The following is an 18,688-nucleotide window of genomic DNA, read 5'->3' as shown; positions in this document are numbered from 1 at the left end:
AAGCTTCATACCTGCTCTAGAAATCCCAAATGTAGGTGCAATATGTAGACTATGTGTCCTTTTAGTCCCAAATTAAATAATAAGGAAACATCATTGGCTAGAAGAAGCTAGGAAAATGGGTTGTTTTTTTTCCTCTTTCAAATAAGGTGACTGCAGATTTTTAAAATTCAGTCTGTTAGTCTGCACTAGAGTGTAAAGATGTCATAGAGCATGTGTTGCATCTAAGCTATCAGTAACAGAAGGGAGACATAAAGGAGGTGGATGTAACAACTCCAGGCAGCAAGCAAGTGCATCAGTTATCCAGAATCAGAAAGAGGGTAAATGATAAGTATCAGGAGAGAAGAGTTGTATAGTATCTAAAGGTTTTTTCTGCACAAATATACTGACTATAGAAGTGCACAGTTGCACAGGACTGTTGAGGTGCTCTGCAACTTTTGGCAGGGAAGTATAGAAATTATAATAAAGTATCCTTCTTTGTGGTTGTATTTTCCAGGTGTTTCAAGGCTATGTTATCATTAAATGTCCTTGCATCAACCTTGATTCATTGCGACCCTGTGAATGAGACATCTCCTATCCTCCCCTGGTCTGCTTAAGTCCTGCAGATTCAGTCCCTTGACATCGCTTATTGAGTCTACCCATCTGGTGTGTGATCCTCCTCTTTCTGCTGCCCTCTACCTTTCTTAGTACTGTTGCTTTTTTTAATGAGTGCTGTCTTCTCATGATGTGGCCAAAGTACAACAGCCCCAGTTTAGTCATCTTGGCTTCCAGGGGGATTTCAGGCTTGGTCTGTTCAAGGGGCCATTTGTTTGTCTTTTGGGCTGTCCACCATATTCTCAGCACTCTTCTCCAGTACCACATCTCAAATGAGCTTATTTTCTTTTTAATCTGCTTTCTTCACTGTCCCTATCTCACGTCCATACTTGGTGATGATGATTCTAACTCTAGTGCTCAGTTGTATATCTTTACTCTTTATGATCTTCTCTAATTCTTTCTTCACTGCCCTTCCAGTTCCTACTTCTTATTTCTTATTCCCATTTCTACTTCTTATTTCTTGACTACAGTCTCCTTTCTCATCAACGTTTGATCCAAGGTATGGGAAATCTTTAACTATTTAGATTTCCTCACTGTCTAGGTTGAATTTATGTTGAATTCTGATTTATATAGATCCTCCATGGTCACTGGTGCTGAACATAAAGAAAACAAAAATAATGCCTTACTTTACACTTTCTTCCTTGACCTTCCTTAGTAATTGTTCCAAGTCCATTATGTTTTCTGCTAGAAATACACTGTCATCCAAATATCTTATATTGTCAATGTTCCTTCCTCCTATCTATACCTTCCATAACTCTTGATCATTTACATGGTGGATGGAACACCAGAATACCTAAAGAACACTGGATTGGGGAAGATATTAGGTTCTATGTTATACTATATGATACTGTAATATGCAATATACATGACTGATCTGCAAGCTATGTTTTAAAGGTTATGAGAACAATGCCAGACCTGAGCATCTAATATTTTTTATAATACCTGGGAAGCAATTTCGTAATGTAATTGTTATCAGAAGCAAGCAAGGAGATATGTGGAGTCAGATGAAAATATGACTGCCATCTGATTGACCTGAACTACCTCATGCTTTATTTTTCCAGTTGGTAGAGTTAGATTAATGCAGGATTTATGTAGCAAGATTGTTGCCAAGACACATGTGCAGCAGCATGTTTATAAAGAAGTAAAAAGAATGATGTCCTGCTTCTGCTTTTCATCTGAGAAGTAAGACAATCTGCTAGCTAATCATTGCTAGAGAATACAAGTCATGAAGTGCCTGCCTGATGAATGATTTACTTGCTGAAACACTGAAGTGATTTTCAGCTAGCCACATGCATCAAAGTACACAGGATAGAATAAACTGCTCAGCTAAATGCGCCATTTATTCAGACACTTACCATTTATGCAGATTTCAAAAGATTTACAGAGGTCATCCTCGAAGAGGCATCCTAGAATGAAATAAAAATATAAAATTAGGAGGGTTTCAAATGGTTGCAGATGGAATGCTGTCCAACATTTCAGTCTATAAAAATCTCAATTTGTAGACAGACAAATGATCGACACTAGAATTCTAAAGAAAGCAGTAAACAAGCAGAAGAGATAAAAACAACAAGGAAAATGGGTAAAAATACAGCCAGCCAGTCCCCAAGGATTTATTTCCTGAAGCTGAGTCATCATGAAGCTTCATGTTTCTGTATTGGAGCTCAAATGCAGAATGTAATTATGGTAATCTTGACAAAGCTAGATTCAAATCTGGACCAGCAATTTTTTACTTTTAATTTGAAAGAATTTTACATCCCACATATAAGGATGGAAAGTCTTCCCTATGTGGTTTCCAACAAAGTGGGGAGAAGAGCAGCAGGAACTTTGAAAAGGAGATGCATAGTAGTCTCAGTGCTAGCAGACAATGTGAATTCTATTTTGACAATTACTATCCTTTGTGACTTTAAAAATTGCAAGTGAGGTAAATCTCATTACTTCAGCAATCACAATGAGACAGACTTTCATACTCTTGTTGAAGAAGTTTAGAACAAACTGCAAAGACAGAAATGACAAGAGCAAGAAACTTACATTTAAAGATGTATTTGGCTGTAGTGTAACATTTTGCATAGACAGCAAAATGTTATATTTTCAGTCATATGTTCTGAAAATATGTTTTAAGCTCACTATGTTCTGCCAACACTTTATTTTTCCCTGATCCTTCTCCATATCTATCATCTTCATGAACATTATTGAACAGGCATGTAGTTTTGTTTTCTTTTCTTTTCTTTCATTACTTTCTCTCCGTTCTCTTTGTTCCTCACATTCAACCAATTTTTCTTGGTTCAAAACTGGAAGTACGGGGACCCTGGGCAGTTTACCTCAGCTAAAAACCTGATTCGTGATATGAATATTTCCCACTTTAATAACTGTAATTCTGTTCTCTCTGACCTTTCTGTTTCACATCTCAGTCCTCCCATCTCTGTCCAAATTTGACTGCTCTCAAATATGTTCAGTTTTCCCATTGTTCAGATCATATGATGGTCTTTCTCAGTTTGTTTCACTATCTTCCATTAGTTTTTATCTTTTGGCCCATGTTTCTTATTACACTTTCCCCCATAAACACCACTTTTCTATCACTTTGTTATTGTTATTGTGTGCCTTTAAGTCATTTCCAACTTATGACAACCCTAAGGCAAACCTATCACAGGCTTTTCTGGGGCTGAGAGGGCGTGATTCACCCAAAGTCACCCAGCGAGTTGCCATGGCTGAGTGAACAATCGAACCCAAATCTCCGGGATCCTAGCCCTGTACTCAAATAATTACACCATGCTGACTGTACTGTCCTCAAATGGTTCCTCACACTCTTTTTTGCTATCTCAACAAATTCTCTCCGAATATATGCATTTTATATATATATTCTCTCCTTTCCAGCAAATCTCCTCCCCTCACACCCCAATTCCATGTAACTTTTGGTTCATCTTCTTAATCCTACTTCCCTGCAAAAATAACTTAGTTCTAAGGCTTCAAACATAAGCACACTCAAAAACCTCTTGCCCACATTCCTTCCCCCATATCCTTGTCTCGCTCACTCTCTGTATTTTTCTCCAGTGCGTATTATGGACAACAAACTATTAGTGAGAAAGAATATATTTTGCCTGTAGATGCCTATAAAGTCCCTGCCTAAATAGCCTAAAGAAAGAAACAGGAAAATTTAAATTCAGCTGGAAAGGTTAAGACAACAGTAGATTATTCGAAAATGTTCCTGCCAGATCAGGACAATTCTAAGCTATTTCTTCTAATGCGGAATTACCACTACAAGGCAATATTGCCCATTACTGTTCCTGTAGTACAGTACTTACAACCCAATAATAATAATAATAATAAGAAGAAGAAGAAGAAGAAGAAGAAGAAGAAGAAGAAGTTTTATTTATATTGTCCCGCCTCTCCCGATGGATCGAGGCGGGATTACAACAGAATTATACAAACACAATGATACTAATAACAGTTATTTTAAAATCACAATATAAAACATATTTCATCTAAAAACAATTGGTACAATATAAACATTTATCACAGCCTGAGGAAGACTGATATGAATGTTGACTCATAAAGGGTCCCCTTTATTTAGAAAGATAAAGTGGCGCCAGGACTAGCAACCAAGAAGTGAGGAGCATTGGGCGTCACCTAATACAAATGGGCGACAGAAACAAAGAGATGGGGGCTGAGCTGGGAACAACCTAAAATGATAGCGTAGCAACTACCTATTTCTACCTTTTTAGTAGTGGAGAACTAAAGTAGCTTTGTGGTCCTGACTGTGGTCCTGACCTCATAGATTCTTATGGCCGGGTCAAGAGCTAAATTAAGATGCTAGTTCTATAATCTGTTTACACTTCTGAAATGATTCTTACATCTAGTTTAGCCTCGTTAAGCGCGTTTCATTAAAGGGCTTGTAAAAATACTTTGTTTGCAGAGCATACATTGTATTTAATTTGCAAGCAGCAGTAGAATTAATTGTGTTAGTTAACTGAACTCCAGATATTATGGGAATCATTATTGCTAAAAGGTTTCTCCTATCTACTAAATCTCCCAGATATTAATGGAAAAAGTTATACAGTACTTGTAGACTTCTCTATTTAATTAGTGTATACACTATAGCTTCAGAGCATGCCCTTCACTCATGAAAAATTTATTCTATTGCTAAATACCTACATAAGAAACCTCTGTTGCATAGTTAAAAATCCAAGGCTTTTAGTACATTGAACTACATAATTGATTCCCCATGAAAAATATAGTATTCTGTTTGAGCATAGTTTGCCTTTCTGAGAGTTGTTTACCCCCTCTGGATGGGGGTAAGATTGTTCCTAAATACTCCATTGCCAGACTCCAAAATGTGCTGTGTAGTGAATTTATCACAGCACAATGACACCATTGCACAAAGCATACCCCCTTTTAGGAGAAAACATCCAGAAAGAGGAAAATACTAGACAGAAATGGGAGCATGGTGGAGAAAGAAGATGCTGAAGCCAAAGACAACATTGTGAACCACAACATTTTTGGGAAAGGGAAAAACTGTTTCTCCAGGTACTAGAAAAGCTGGTATCCACTCCATTCTATATCTATGTACTGTCTCCCTCCCTGCATGTTTCCACTACAGCTCCTAGGATATAAAATCTATACACCTGCAATTTAGCAAAAAATACTAAGGAAATCCTAGGGGAACAAACCTTGAAGTTATTTGGTTCTTTAAATTCATCTATTGGTTTTAATCAATTTATACCTGTCTTTAGCCTGCATTTTCAACTTCAGTGATACAAAGAAAAATGAAGAACAAGCAACCTCTTCCACAAGATCCAAGAAATCAATGGAAAATTTAAAACCAAGAGTGGTGATGCTATATGACCAGCAGGGAAACACATTACAGTTATCCCTCCTTATTTATTTATTTATGGTATTTATACTCTGCCCTTCAGCCCTAAAGGTTATGAGCGACTTACAATTATTATTTTTAAATAGACGGTTCCCTGCCCTCAGGCTTACAATCTAAAAGACACGACACAAAAGGAGAAGGGAATGGTGGTGGGAAAGGGGATGAGGTCCAGTGGTTCTTCTCTCCCTCTGAGGCCTGGACCAAGGCAGATGGACTGGAGGGAGGACTCTCTTTCTCTCTTGTGAGAAGTCATGTCAAGCATTCACTGATTGAAAATACTTAAGTATATATAGAAATGCCCATAGGCAAACCTTGATTTTGTCATTATATATAAGGAACATCATTTTATTATGCCATTATATTTAATGGGACTTGAGCATCCATGGATTTTGGTATCCACAGAGGGTCCTGGAACCAAACTCCAGAAGATACTGAGGCCTCATTGTACATGACCAAAGACAAATAAAAAGATAGTGGAAACAATACATTGAAGATCCATATAAAAGAAATGAAACGATGACAGACTCATTCAAAGAAGAACCATTTGAAGATAAACCTACAATTTTAGAAAGTGAAGTGGAAGCTGCACTCAGAGCACTTGGAAGAAATAAATCACCAGGTACAAATGGCATACCAAAACAGCAGCTTCAAGCCACAGAGGCAGAATCTATTCTAGTTCTGACTAAAATCTGTTAACAAATATGAAAATTAAAACAAGGACCAACATATTGAAAATGCTTAATATAAATTCTAATCCCCCAAAAAGGGTATACCAGGTATTGCAGGACCACTGCATTAATTTCCCGTGCAATCAAACTGCTGTTCAAACTTCTACAACAAAGACTTTTACTATATTTGAATGGTGCATGCCATCATATTTTCGATTTTCGATTTCCAGTTTTTATGTACGGTTGAGAAAGTTGAACAGTGAAGAGAGCTGATAGGAAGAAAATCAATTCATTTGAGAAGTGGTGCTGAGGAAAGTTCTGCAGATGTCCTAGAACAAATTAAGCCTGAACTCTCCTTAGAAGCCAAGATGACTAAAATGAAACTGTTGTACTTTAGACATATCATGAGAAGACATCACTCACTAGAAAATACTTGGCAAGGTAGAAGGCAGTAGGAAAAGAGGAAGAGCACACTGCAAAAGGATAGACTCAATCAAAGAAGCCACAGCCCTGAGTCTGTAACAGACCTTAGCAGGGCTGTTATGATAGAGGGACTTGGGGCAAAGCAGACAGACAGGGAAAAGAGGTCTCCAGCCGCTCCAGCTGCAATCGAATCAGGATTGCAGCAACCGTACAGCCCTCTCCTAAAGTGGGCTGCCACTGCAGGACTCAAACTGTGCTGGCAGGAGTCAATTTAAACTTACTCCTTTTTGCAGTGGCTTCAGGCTCTTTTTGGCAGCATTGGAACAGCATCAGGCCTGCTGTTGGGGGCATGCAATGTCTAATCGCTACACCCCCAAAGCAGCCAAAAGCCGCTTCTTTTGGCCTGTGTGTTTGGGTCCTTGGAGATTTCTCATTCACTTGACTTGACAGCAGTTAACAACAACTTTGGTCAGTGGGGGAAATTTGCACAAATTACAAGGTAAGTAAACTTTTCTACTTTAGATAAAGTTCCAATTTAGGCAAAGTGTCTGCAAGACCTGAGCAGGGCTGTTGATGATAGAGTGATGTGGAAGTCTCTCATTCATAGGACAAAATCACAAGCAGTTATATCTTTATTGGACCAACTCCAAACCATAAAATACATTATTCAATCTTTCGAAGCTTCACTGGCTTAACATCAGGCAAAGATGTTAAAAATCACACAGAAGGAAAATGGTGAAGATGTTAAAAGCCACAGGCCTACATTCTGTCTCAGATGTTGTCAGTTCAGATAATACTGAAGGATTTCAAAGTAGACACTCCCCTTATTGGCCAAGTGATGACTAGAGATAAAGAACAATAAAAGACAGGTAATAAAATTTCAACTCCATTGATGACCGAAAAGTAACTTCTCTTGAAATCCAACTGTCCCCATCCTGTGCAAAGGTAACTGCGGCTTTCTTTAGGTAGAGGACATTGAATTTCTCAAGGCATCTCTGTATTGGTACATCTGGAAAAACATTTACGTGTTATATAGGTAAACTTTGCCAAATTGTAATCCAATGACTTTTGGTAATGACCAGTTTACTTTTGCTGGAAGTAGAAAACCTCAAAAAGTTAAGTCCCAGTCCTTCTGTTCCCTCTTGTTTAGGATACCTCTGATGCAGCTAAATTTGGTATATTGAAATCCAGGAAAAATATATTTAAGGATAGCCATCTTGGCCATGCACTCATCGCATTAGCATAACCTGAAGTCAACTTGATGTCAATTAACAACAATCACCTTCAGTCACCATTTGGGAGTCTGTCTAAACCACAATCACTATTACTCAAGACACCGGAGGCATTCTATAGGAATCCAGCTTTAAAAACATATCTAACAAAAGCTGTAGCAAGAACAAGTGAGAATACAAAGCAGCAAGTTGCAACTGCAAGACAAGGGACAAACATTATGGGAATGGCAGCATTCAGAGAAGTTAACACTCCAAGAACATCAACTTGCAAGACAAGAAGCACAGCCATAGCTAGTACAAGCAACTACTCCTGGGGAGGGGGGAGAAAACCCTATATTCTTCTGCAATCTGGCCTTTCATTATGGTCTGAACCCTTCAGTATAAGTGGCTCAATTTACATGCAATGAGACCATGTTGCTGGGTAATGGAATGAAAAGAGCATGTGGATAACTAAGGAGAGAAAAAAGGCATCTAGTTCCTTGGGAGAAAGGGTAAGTGGATGAGAAGAGAGGAATACTGCCTGAGTCACAGTATAGGGAGTGAGGTGCACAGAGAAAGAGCACTTAGTAAATGGGAGGGATAGAGCACCAGGATGGGATTTAGAGGGTTACAAGCCCATTGAAAATTGGCAACTATTGGTACTCAGTCTGTAATAATCGTGAATATTTTTATTTTAGTCTTTACATTTTTTTTTTATTCTAAAATGCTCTGATATGGTGTTTGATTGTTAATTTCACTTGGTGTAACCTCCTTATGGAATGCTATGATTCATAATTAAAGATCTGAAAAACATATGCAACCCCTGTACATATGAGCATAGCATGGGAATGCAAAGACACAGTAACACTTGCATGATGCAAAGTCTGCCCACTTCTTTTGATGATGATGAAGCACACATTTAAGCAGTGCTCTCTAACTTCCAGTGATGGTGGAATATGACCAAAAGCTACTAGTTCAAATGCTAATTAACAATACTATTCATGTACTAAATTTAAGAAATGAGGACATATAGATTTGTGTACATACTATAATACATACACAGATAATTATGCATTATATCAAGATTTTTCTCAACGTCTGTGTACCTTGTTGCCTTGGCCATTGTTTGAGGAATGGTGCTGTATTTCAATGCACTTTACAGCTGCACTCATTGTTTAAATTGTTTTATTGACATGTTACAATTATAGCTTCTCTTTTACCTCTCCTGAACGCAAGATTAGAAAAGTTTTCTTGGCAGTTTTTCATGCAGGCACTGATAGTTTGGAAAAGTTCTTTTTTGGACTAGAGGTTCCAGAATCCTGCTGGCTAGGGGACCTTGTGGCTTGTAGTTCAAACAAAGTACTTCCCCGAAGTACTTGGCACTTACCTGAACCAATGAAGATTAGTCAAAGTTGGTCAGAAGAAGAAAGGTATAATATATTGTTCTGCTGAAATCTTAGAATAGGGCTTGATGTTTTCCCTAAAAACAAACAAACCTGGGTAGGCATAATGCAGTATGTCTGAAGATACATGACCAGTGTGATCAAGGCAACCTAGGAAAATGTATTATAAGGATGTATTTTCATCTGACAGATAAGAAGATCATTCCCTAGTTCTCTACCTGAGCCTGACTAAAATCTTGTACTGTGCCCAACAGGAGATCATGTTCAAAATGCAATATTAATGCAGCTTGAAAGGCCTACAGCAGATAGATTGCATCTTATTTCCAATCTGCACCGAGATGCTGGGGTTGGATTACCTTTTCAGCTTTATTGCTTCATATAGGTGAAGAAGATTTGACTGGGTTTGGGGTGTATAATGAAATCAATAAAGAAAGTAGTAACTCCAGATGGCCTGGAGTGAAGCAGCCAGTCTCACTGGGAGAGAAATGGAGCATGGGGTTCACACAACTTTCTTCCATGTTCCATCCAGTATGCGAAACAAATACAGAATTAATTCACATTGGAGAATGAGATCCAAAACACACTGCAGAAATAATCCAGTTTGACACCACTTAACTGCCCTGGCTCAGTGCTAGGGAATCCAGGGAATTATAGTTTATTGCAGTTTATAAAGTGGAATTTACTTCTGAGTGCAATTGCTTAAAATTCCGCTGTATGTTCCTTTTCTCTACCTTTTCAAGATGAGGTAGCCAGGATTGTACCAAGTATTCTAAATATGGATACACCATATATTTATATAATGGTATTTATACTTGCTGTATTTCACTCCTTGGAGAATAAAAAATAAAAATACGTAAAATGATCTAAAATTGTGCCTATGATCCTGCTAAAATAGTCTGCATAGAAAGAATATTTGAGCAATGATTTTTCCCCTCTAGTTGAGTTGTCAAATACACCTGACAACTCAATCTCTTCTTTCCATCTAAATCTGATTCAACTCTCCTTTCCATCTAAATCCAATAAAACTGACTCTGTGCTAAACCACTGTCTGCTGTTGGTAATGGATTATATGAGGACAAAGTGATGCTTAATCCAGACTAGATAACATACCAGTATTAATTGGGTTCTGTTGCATCATTATTTGTATTTTTAATCTTTATTATTATCTTTTAACTGCACTTAAAGGCAGGGGCTCACAAGGCTCCAAAGCATTTCCTGTTCTCACAAATTTCTCACTTAGAAGTATCTGCCAGCAGAGTTGAAGACAACATGACATTGCTCGATGCAAACTAATTTGGTAACGAGTTAAATATTTATCATGTGTACAAAACCAGTTCAGATGTGCTAAACTGGATTTTTTAAAGTCAGTTCTTCAATTGGTATCAAACCAGAGGGTTGTTTTTTAAATACTAATGTCACTGAACTGAAATTCCATTTGTACTCATTTAGGTCTCTGGGTCCAGACTATCTGAAAGACTGTATTTCCCAATATGAGCCTTGGGGAGGGCTTTCTCAAATTAAAAATGGAAAATGCCATAGTGAAATAAATAAATAATGAAACTATTTATTTAGGTTGCATTAATGACATTTCACTGGACTCAGTTTAAATTCTCCAGGTTTCTGAAGTGAAACAGTGATTAGGTTCTATACAGAAATGACCTCACATCACATTTTCTGAATTCTGAACCTTCTAAATAATCCAGGGAATAACATCCACAATGCATTCAGCTGGACTGAACAATAAACAGCAGCTGCTGGGGACCCCAAGATGGCATAGTCCCATTCGTTCGAAAATTCAGGAAAACCTGCATACATGTTACTGAAATGCATACATGGAGCTTTCTCTCACATTGAAAATTACAGTGGTTTCTACATACACGAGATCCATATAGAGCCTCAGATTACAGTTTTCCAATGCAAGCCTTGAATTAAATATTTTCTGATGTGCACATGGAGATCATCACCACTTGGAACTACCTCATTCATTTCACTCCAGAATCTATTGAAAGTAATAGGGTAGCCAATCATGCATGTGGCAAAGTTCTGTCCAGTAGTGATGACTTGTGTGGTGATGGTAGGGAAAGTAATACATTCTACTTTCTTTCATGTTTGCAGTACTGAGTATCGAGCAATCTCTAGAATTAGCAACTTCCCTTTAATCCTCTTTTCAGTAATAAATTCTAAAATATTAACACCAAAAAGCCAGGCAAGTAGATAATCAAAACATATATTATAAATGTACGTTTTAAGTAAGGTAATGGATAAGTGATGGCACTATATCTAGCCTGTCAACAATTTTATTTTTTAACACATTTTGCTTTTGCAGCTGTCTGTACACACTTAAAACGCCTACCCGCCATTCACACTTTGCTTCACCAATGTCCTTTTGTGTAAGTGTTAGAAGTACTGATATCTTCTAGAAGTAGTTAACATAAGATACTGCTGGCATTTCACTATACCTTCCTTTGAAAACATCACTCTTCTTATGTTGTCTTTCTAATGATCCACATGGCAAAATCTTTCCTTTTTTTTCCAAAAGAGGAGTGAACGAGGGTGGGAGTTTAAACAGACAAAACGTTATAATGTTGTATGAAATCCATAAAATGACATTTATTTGTGAATGGCCAAATAAATAAAAACTAAGGCTGTGTTCTCTAACTCTACACTCTCCAGTTCGCCTGCCCTATCAGGACTGCAGATTTGTCAGCAAAAGGTTTAGACTTACAGGTACTTCATCTTATCTGTGCCTGGAGACATGAGATAAATTTCCCTCAGAACATTCAGCTGAGTCAGGATATCCAGTGACACATACACAGAGATTTCACTTGACAAACACTCCGCTTTGCAGGTTGCACATCAGTGGCTGCATCCACCAAATGCACTGTTGTCCAACCACTGCACATCCCCAACCATCAGTTATATTGTTTATCACTGGAAGCAGTGCAAGTGGAGTGGAGGAGATCCATGAGTGTTGTTCCTATTGCCATATTTGTCAGGTGTTTTTCGCTGTGATCCATTTTACACAACAATCCTTGAAAAGGAGCATCGTTGAGCTAGAAATGGAGATTGATATAGCTATGGCATTTATTCATCTATTTATTCATTTAATTTATTCATTTAAATATGTAATTTATAGAATATTTTATTTACAATTAAAGTCATACCAGAAGCATAGATAAAGGATTTTTTAATCTTTCGAAAGTATATGATTTGATACACAATTCTCCATTCAAAATGAAAGGCTGCATCATTAAAGTGTTGATGTATTCCAAGGTTACTAATCAGGACAAAGACTTCCTGCTAGTCTTGCATAAGTAAATTCTCTGGGTTTGTTGGGTTTTTTTTAGAAGTACCATACAGCACACAATCTGTTCAAATTGTAAACCCTAATTTGAATAATTTATCAAAGACTGGGAAGCCAATCTTTATGCAAAGCTCATTAGGAGAAAAAGGTAATTATTCTTTTAATAGTCATCATTGAAAATCAAGACTTGAAGCAATTTAAAACTATCCTTTTATTGTCTTTAGACACTTTATGGAACATAAAAGTCAAAAATGAAAAACAAAATCAAGACATAGTCCAAGTTTAGTTCATAGAAATCTGGAATTCAAAGAAAATTATGGGATGCAGTTCTCTATCAAATTTCATGTATCAGTGATCAAACTGTAAATTTCTGTCCAATTTTGCTTTTGCTTTCTATATTTGTTAAAAGTAATTCTAACTTGAAACATAGGAAACTGAACATTTTTCTTATTACTGCTTCCAGATTAGAAGTAGACAAATGTTGGAATTCAGGTGACCTCTCCATTGAGAACTAGTGATCTAGAATTTGAGGTGTGTGGTTGATGGAGAATCTGTCTGCTATGACAAGGTTTTGCATTGGCCACAAAAGGACTGATACATTTCAAGAATACAGGATGATCTTTATTGACTATGTTAATCATCACTCCCTCCGGATCCAACCTCCTGCTTCACAGATGGATCTTTGGACGGACACTCTACGACTTGACTCTCTGGCTTTTGCTCAGAACTAATTTTTTGATTCTGCTGCAGAATAACTATTCATCAGATAAATACTCTTGGCCCTTATAGTTCTTGTTGTTGTCATTGTTCTACAGACTTTATTTGTTTTATTTTAAGAACTCAATAAAAATTTAATGAGGAAAAAAACTGGAATTCAATTGGAATAAAATACAAAAAATTATAAAAAAAAAAAAAGAAAGAAAGAAAAAGACTGTGTTATCACTGTGGAAAAATATCTCCATCCTGTAGTCACTGTAGATCAATGGTGCAGCAATGGAGAGAGCAAATAAGGGCACTGTCCCGGATATGAATTTTGCCCCCTCCATGAAATTTTCCTTCTGTCCCCTTCTGCTCAGTACTGCAGTAACTTAAAGTTCAGTGGAGCACCAAAAAAGAAAATTATATAGTAGACTTCCACAAATGCCCAACATTAACACTTCTTGCTAAAACACTGTACATGTGCAAGGAAGCCTTTGTATACAGTGGAACTTACATGTGATACATTTACAGCTGTGTGTGAAAATTCATGCTCAGCTTTGACACATGCGCTAAAAATACTGTATTTTAAACTGATTTGCCATTTTGGAGTTTCACACCTACAGTGGATGCTCAGGTTTGGTTCCAGGACCCTCTAAGGATACCAAAATCCATGAATCCTCAGTTTCCATTATATACAAAGGTGTAGTAAAATGGTGTTCCTTGTATATAAAATGGCAAGCTCAAGGTTTACTTGTTGGAATTTTTAAAATATTTATTTTCAAGCCATGGTTGGATCCATTGAGGCAGAAACCATGGATATGGGAGGGGGAAGGAGGATCAGCTATATTTCTAATTTATATACCTTAATTGGGGATTATTTATTCATTTATCACCTATTACAATTTTTCCACAGAAACCACTTTTATAGTGACTGATGCTCAAGCCCTTCTGCATCCTCTTTCCCTGAAAACACAATTTGGGTATACTCCTGGACTAATCTTTGAACTTGGAGGGTTAGATTTCTGTGATGGGCAGAACTGCTTATGTGCACTTATGTGCCAACTGTGCGTATTCCTTGTGTGCCAACTGCACCTATTCCTTCAGATGCTGGATCTGGCCACAGTGGTACATGCCTTAGTTATATACCATGTGGGCTACTGGAATGCACTCTACAGTACTTGGTATTGGGGCTGAAAAGTGTTTGGAAACTTCAGCTGGTCCAAAAAAATTGCAGCCAGAAACTGGGGTAAGGTACATACTACAGCCCTTTTGATACAGTTTCACTGGTAGCCAGTTTCTTTTTCTGGCACAATTCAAAGTGCTGGTTAAGAACTTTAAAGTCCTATAAGGCTCTGGTCTAGGTCATTTGCCAGATCGTATCTCTCTATGTGAAAAGAACCGGACTTTGAGACATCAGGAGAGGCCCTTCTCTCAGTCCCACCACCATCGCAAGCACAGTTGGAAGGGACACAAAACAGAGACTTCTCGGTAGCTGCCCCTAGACTCTGGAATTCCCTTGCTTTTTATCCTTCTGCTGGCAAACTAAAATGTTTTTATTCAGACAGGGTTTGAAAACATAAAAATGTTATAGAACAGGCTAGCTAGTTCTAAGTGTACAGTTTTAATTGAACTATTTTAAGAGCTTTTTTATCATTTTAATTGTATTTTATTATTTTATTGAATGACTAGTTTTAATACTGCAAACAGTTTAATTCTATTCTCAGTGATTTCTTTTTGCTTGGTTTTAATTGTGTTCTTTTAAACTGTGAGCTGCTTTAAGTCTCAATTTTGGAAGAAAACAAGATATAGATAAAAATACCAATGACAACAACTACTACAACTACTCTGGTGTAAAGATTCTTAGGAACTTTATTCTGTTCATGAAGTGTGTTATGACCCAAAGTAGCAAGCAGTTCCTCACCTCTTCTTTCTCCATGAAACTGATTTATTTAAAACCTTTCCGTTCCTTCCACCCCTATTACTTTCATAATCTGTTCTGTCCTAATATTCACTTATAAAGAGGCAAAATATAATTTGACAGTATTGAAGAAAATGATAATATAAGCACCCAATTTCTCCATTTAGTAGCCTCTCCTTGTTAGTACACAGAGAGAGATTAACTGAGGCCTTGAAAATATATCCTTATCAAGACCGTTTGCTGTTAATTAGTCCTTCTATGAAACTATTATTTGTTTTAGTACTCTGCATTAATCCTTTCCTGTATGAGTCATCCATACTGTGACCCCTTTCCAAAGCATTAAAATTAGTCATCACAAACACATATGAATAAAAAAATTTACACACAAGTGTATTATGCATGTATATAATGCAAACATATGTATATATATTAATATATGTACCTATAACTGCACCCACACTGCAGAAACAATCCAGGTTGAAACCACTTTAACTGCTCTGGCTCAATGCTATGGAATTCTGTGATTTATAGTTTATTGTGGCACCAGAGGTCTCTGACAAAGAAGGTTAAATGTCTCACAAAACTAAAATCCCCAGAATTCTATAGCATTTGGCCATGATCGTTAAAGTGGTGTCAGCCTGGATTATTTCTGCAGTATGGATGCAGCCTATATAAAGTATATTTTTGTATAGCTGGAAATTAAAAAGAACAGTGCTGACATAAAATGAAGGTTATTTGAATTAGTCGCATTTCACAACAGAGTCTAAAAGATCAGAGTGTTTGGTAAATATTCATTTGTTACAGTGGTATAAAGCAGATGCAGTGGTGGTAAAAGTCACAGCTGTGCAGAAGAGAAAACATCTTTAAAGATTTAGCACAAGTACGTTTTTAAATGCACTAATTACACAAATAAATAAAAATAAAGAAGGATTTTTTAAAAAAAAAAAAACCAAAATGTGAATACCTATGTGGTAAACAAAGACAGCCAGCACAGCATTGTGGTTTAAGCACTGGCCTAAGCTTCTGGATACCAGGATTTGAATTCCTGGGCAGACAATTCCTTCAAAAGCAGCATAGTTCAGTGTGTATTTTCAGTGTGAAAAACCTGCACATAGAATTTCTGTGCACAAAACAGAATTGTCTGTAATGTTCTTCTATGCAGACAATCATGTTCCCTATGCAGAAAATGACTTTTTCTATGCCAAAAAAAAATCCTAAATATGGAATGTGGGGAGTGTGAGAGAGGTGGAGAGAAGGAGAGGGAGAGAAGAATAAATCTCAGACTGTGAATTCCTCATCCCTCCAGTAATCTCTTCAGAAGGGTTTGCCAACACTCAGGACATCAGTTTTTGATCCATTATTTGAATATATTCATTCCACCACCACCCCCCATTCCCAGTCTAGACTAATTCACTGATAATCAGGCTCAACCACTGTCAAATAATGGTTGAAGTACGCTGGGTTGCTCAAAACAGGGACTGTGTAAAAGGAGCATAATTGCCTTGCTTTTATGATAGTCTGTGCGATAAGCGAGATGTGCTGGCTGCCCTCTGCTGTGCTTCTCTACTGTAGCTGTCGATGTCAGATTATTTTTTTATTTTAACACTTCCAATTTAGCTGAATTTAAGTGACCCAAGTGGTCCTATAAAACTCCATATTCTCATGTGTTTCTACAATCCAAGCAATCCTGGTACTGAAAGGTTTATTATCACACTACCTCCGTACCCTCACTAAGCTGCTTGCTCAGGGAATGGCATAACTGTATACATGCTTGATTGCAAATGCCCACCTACTTCTCACAATACAGTTGCATGCCTGGAGGCCATTTAGTACTAGCCTTCAGATCCTCCGTCCTGACAATTATTGTCATTGTTCTCCTTTCAGCTATCTTGTCCTATGATTTTGTTAAAAAAATAAAATTGCTCAACTGTGCAACAGAGTATTTCTGCAAAAAGAACGCACATCTTACCTGGAGCACTTAATTTGCACCTCTGCAGAGTAATCACTTTTCTGGGTTCCATCTGCCATGCCAGGTGGTAGGAACAGTCTGTTTGCTCTGCACCAAGCTCTTCCTCCTCCCAGCCAATAAACTGATCAGGGAGGTGGCTGGCCTAGTCTGGCCAGCAAGAGGGTTTTGGCACATAGATCTGTCACCAAAAGTTTTCTCTCCAGTAGACTGAGGCAGACATATAACCATTTTCCTGGAGCACCCAGATTCAGTCAGGCCAGCAGGGAGCTTTCCTGACCCAGTCTCCCTTTACGTTGTTCAGCTGCCATGGGGATGTATAGGGTACTTTGCTGATCAATATGTTTTATGTTTAATTTCCTGATGTCACAATTCTTTTTACAGTTGGGGAACTGGGTAAGAGCAGACCCAGCTAGGTTGGTTCTACTTTCCCCCAGATGGCAGGAGACCCACATAATGTCCTGTGCCCACTGGGTGTGCCATCTCTGGTATAACACCATGGCAGCCAGAGGGGGACGGGTGTCAGATAACAGGCAGATCACCTGATGGCTTAATCCATTCCCAACTTTGTGTTTAGGTTTATTGCTCCTGTAGGACAATAAAGTTGTGGCCAGTCAGGTATCTCCAACAAAACATGTTGTATATATCATTAGGGTTTTTTTTGTTTTTGTTTTGTTTTTTGGTAGGACTTCCCTTCATATTAAGCTTGCTAAAATACTGTATATTCATTCAGTTACTGCAAGCCTGATTTCTGGTTTTATGAAGTGCAGGTAGCAATGCTTTATATTCTGCATACTTAATATTAGATATTTTAGATTATTCTCAGCTTTGTCACAGAGTAATACAGGGTTCTCATTTATTGCACATTCTTTGATTAGTCTGTCTAGTCATGCTTTCTAAAAAGGTTTCATTAGCCAGGGATAATGATGATGGATCTAATTTGCAGCAATATTACATTTTCTACATCTTTCTAGAAAGTGTCCCAATTTCTATGGACATCACTGAAGTTAATGCTTTAGTTGTTTTGAAAAATTAGTGTTGGACAGCTGGTTAATCTAGAGTGCTGCCGAACTGACCTGGTTCTATAGACTAATAACGCCAAATGCAGCGTCTACTTTTAATGTCTAAAACAGCACAGGATTTCAAAGACCAGTTCCTCCCAAATGTTCCTGCCTGATCTCTGGGGCCTTCTGGAGAAATTCATGGCCCATTTATATTTCAGATACCTCTTGTGGAAAGGAAGATTGCCTGCATGGCATTTGTGAAGTACTGACCCTGCACTAAGAAATATGTCTGGTCTATATCATAATTTTTCATCTACTGTTTTTGTGTCTGTTAGATAGGCTTTTAATTTGGCTGCCTAGTTATTTTTGTTACTGTATTATCTGCTATTTCTAACTTTTCTTGTATTTTCATTATTTTTATATTGTTTAGTTTGTTTAACTGTTGTATTTAAATATTCTGTGAGCAACCATGACTGCTGTATATCAGAAATACAGCACATAAATCCCTTTGTACGTAGCTAAAATAATTTAAAAATTGAATCTCCATGTCCAAAAATTGGATATTCCTAATTTGTAGATACTCTGGCGAGCAAACAAGAAATTTCTGTTCTCTTCTTATGAACAACTTATTCAT

At 37.5% G+C, this 18,688-nt stretch overlaps 1 protein-coding gene across 3 annotated transcripts in view; it reads right to left on the bottom strand.

Moving 5' to 3' along the window:
* PTPRN2 (protein tyrosine phosphatase receptor type N2) overlaps positions 1-18,688 on the bottom strand; it is a 651,730-nt gene that overhangs the window by 605,166 nt on the left and 27,876 nt on the right. For all 3 annotated transcript variants that reach the window (XR_016281968.1, XM_089533554.1, XM_089533553.1), the window contains exon 2: positions 1,947-1,997. Coding sequence is in view for 2 of the 3 variants with exons in the window: in XM_089533554.1 (XP_089389680.1) it covers positions 1,947-1,997 (51 nt within the window). In the remaining variant the exon portion in view is untranslated. The remainder of the gene's footprint in view (positions 1-1,946; positions 1,998-18,688) is intronic.

Source organism: Sceloporus occidentalis, unplaced genomic scaffold (assembly GCF_023333645.1).
Source record: "Sceloporus occidentalis isolate IW3139 unplaced genomic scaffold, rSceOcc1.0.p SCAF_7, whole genome shotgun sequence".
NCBI lineage: Eukaryota > Metazoa > Chordata > Lepidosauria > Squamata > Phrynosomatidae > Sceloporus > Sceloporus occidentalis.
Note: the sequence above shows the minus strand (reverse complement) of the source record. Positions and strands in the feature narration are given on the sequence as shown.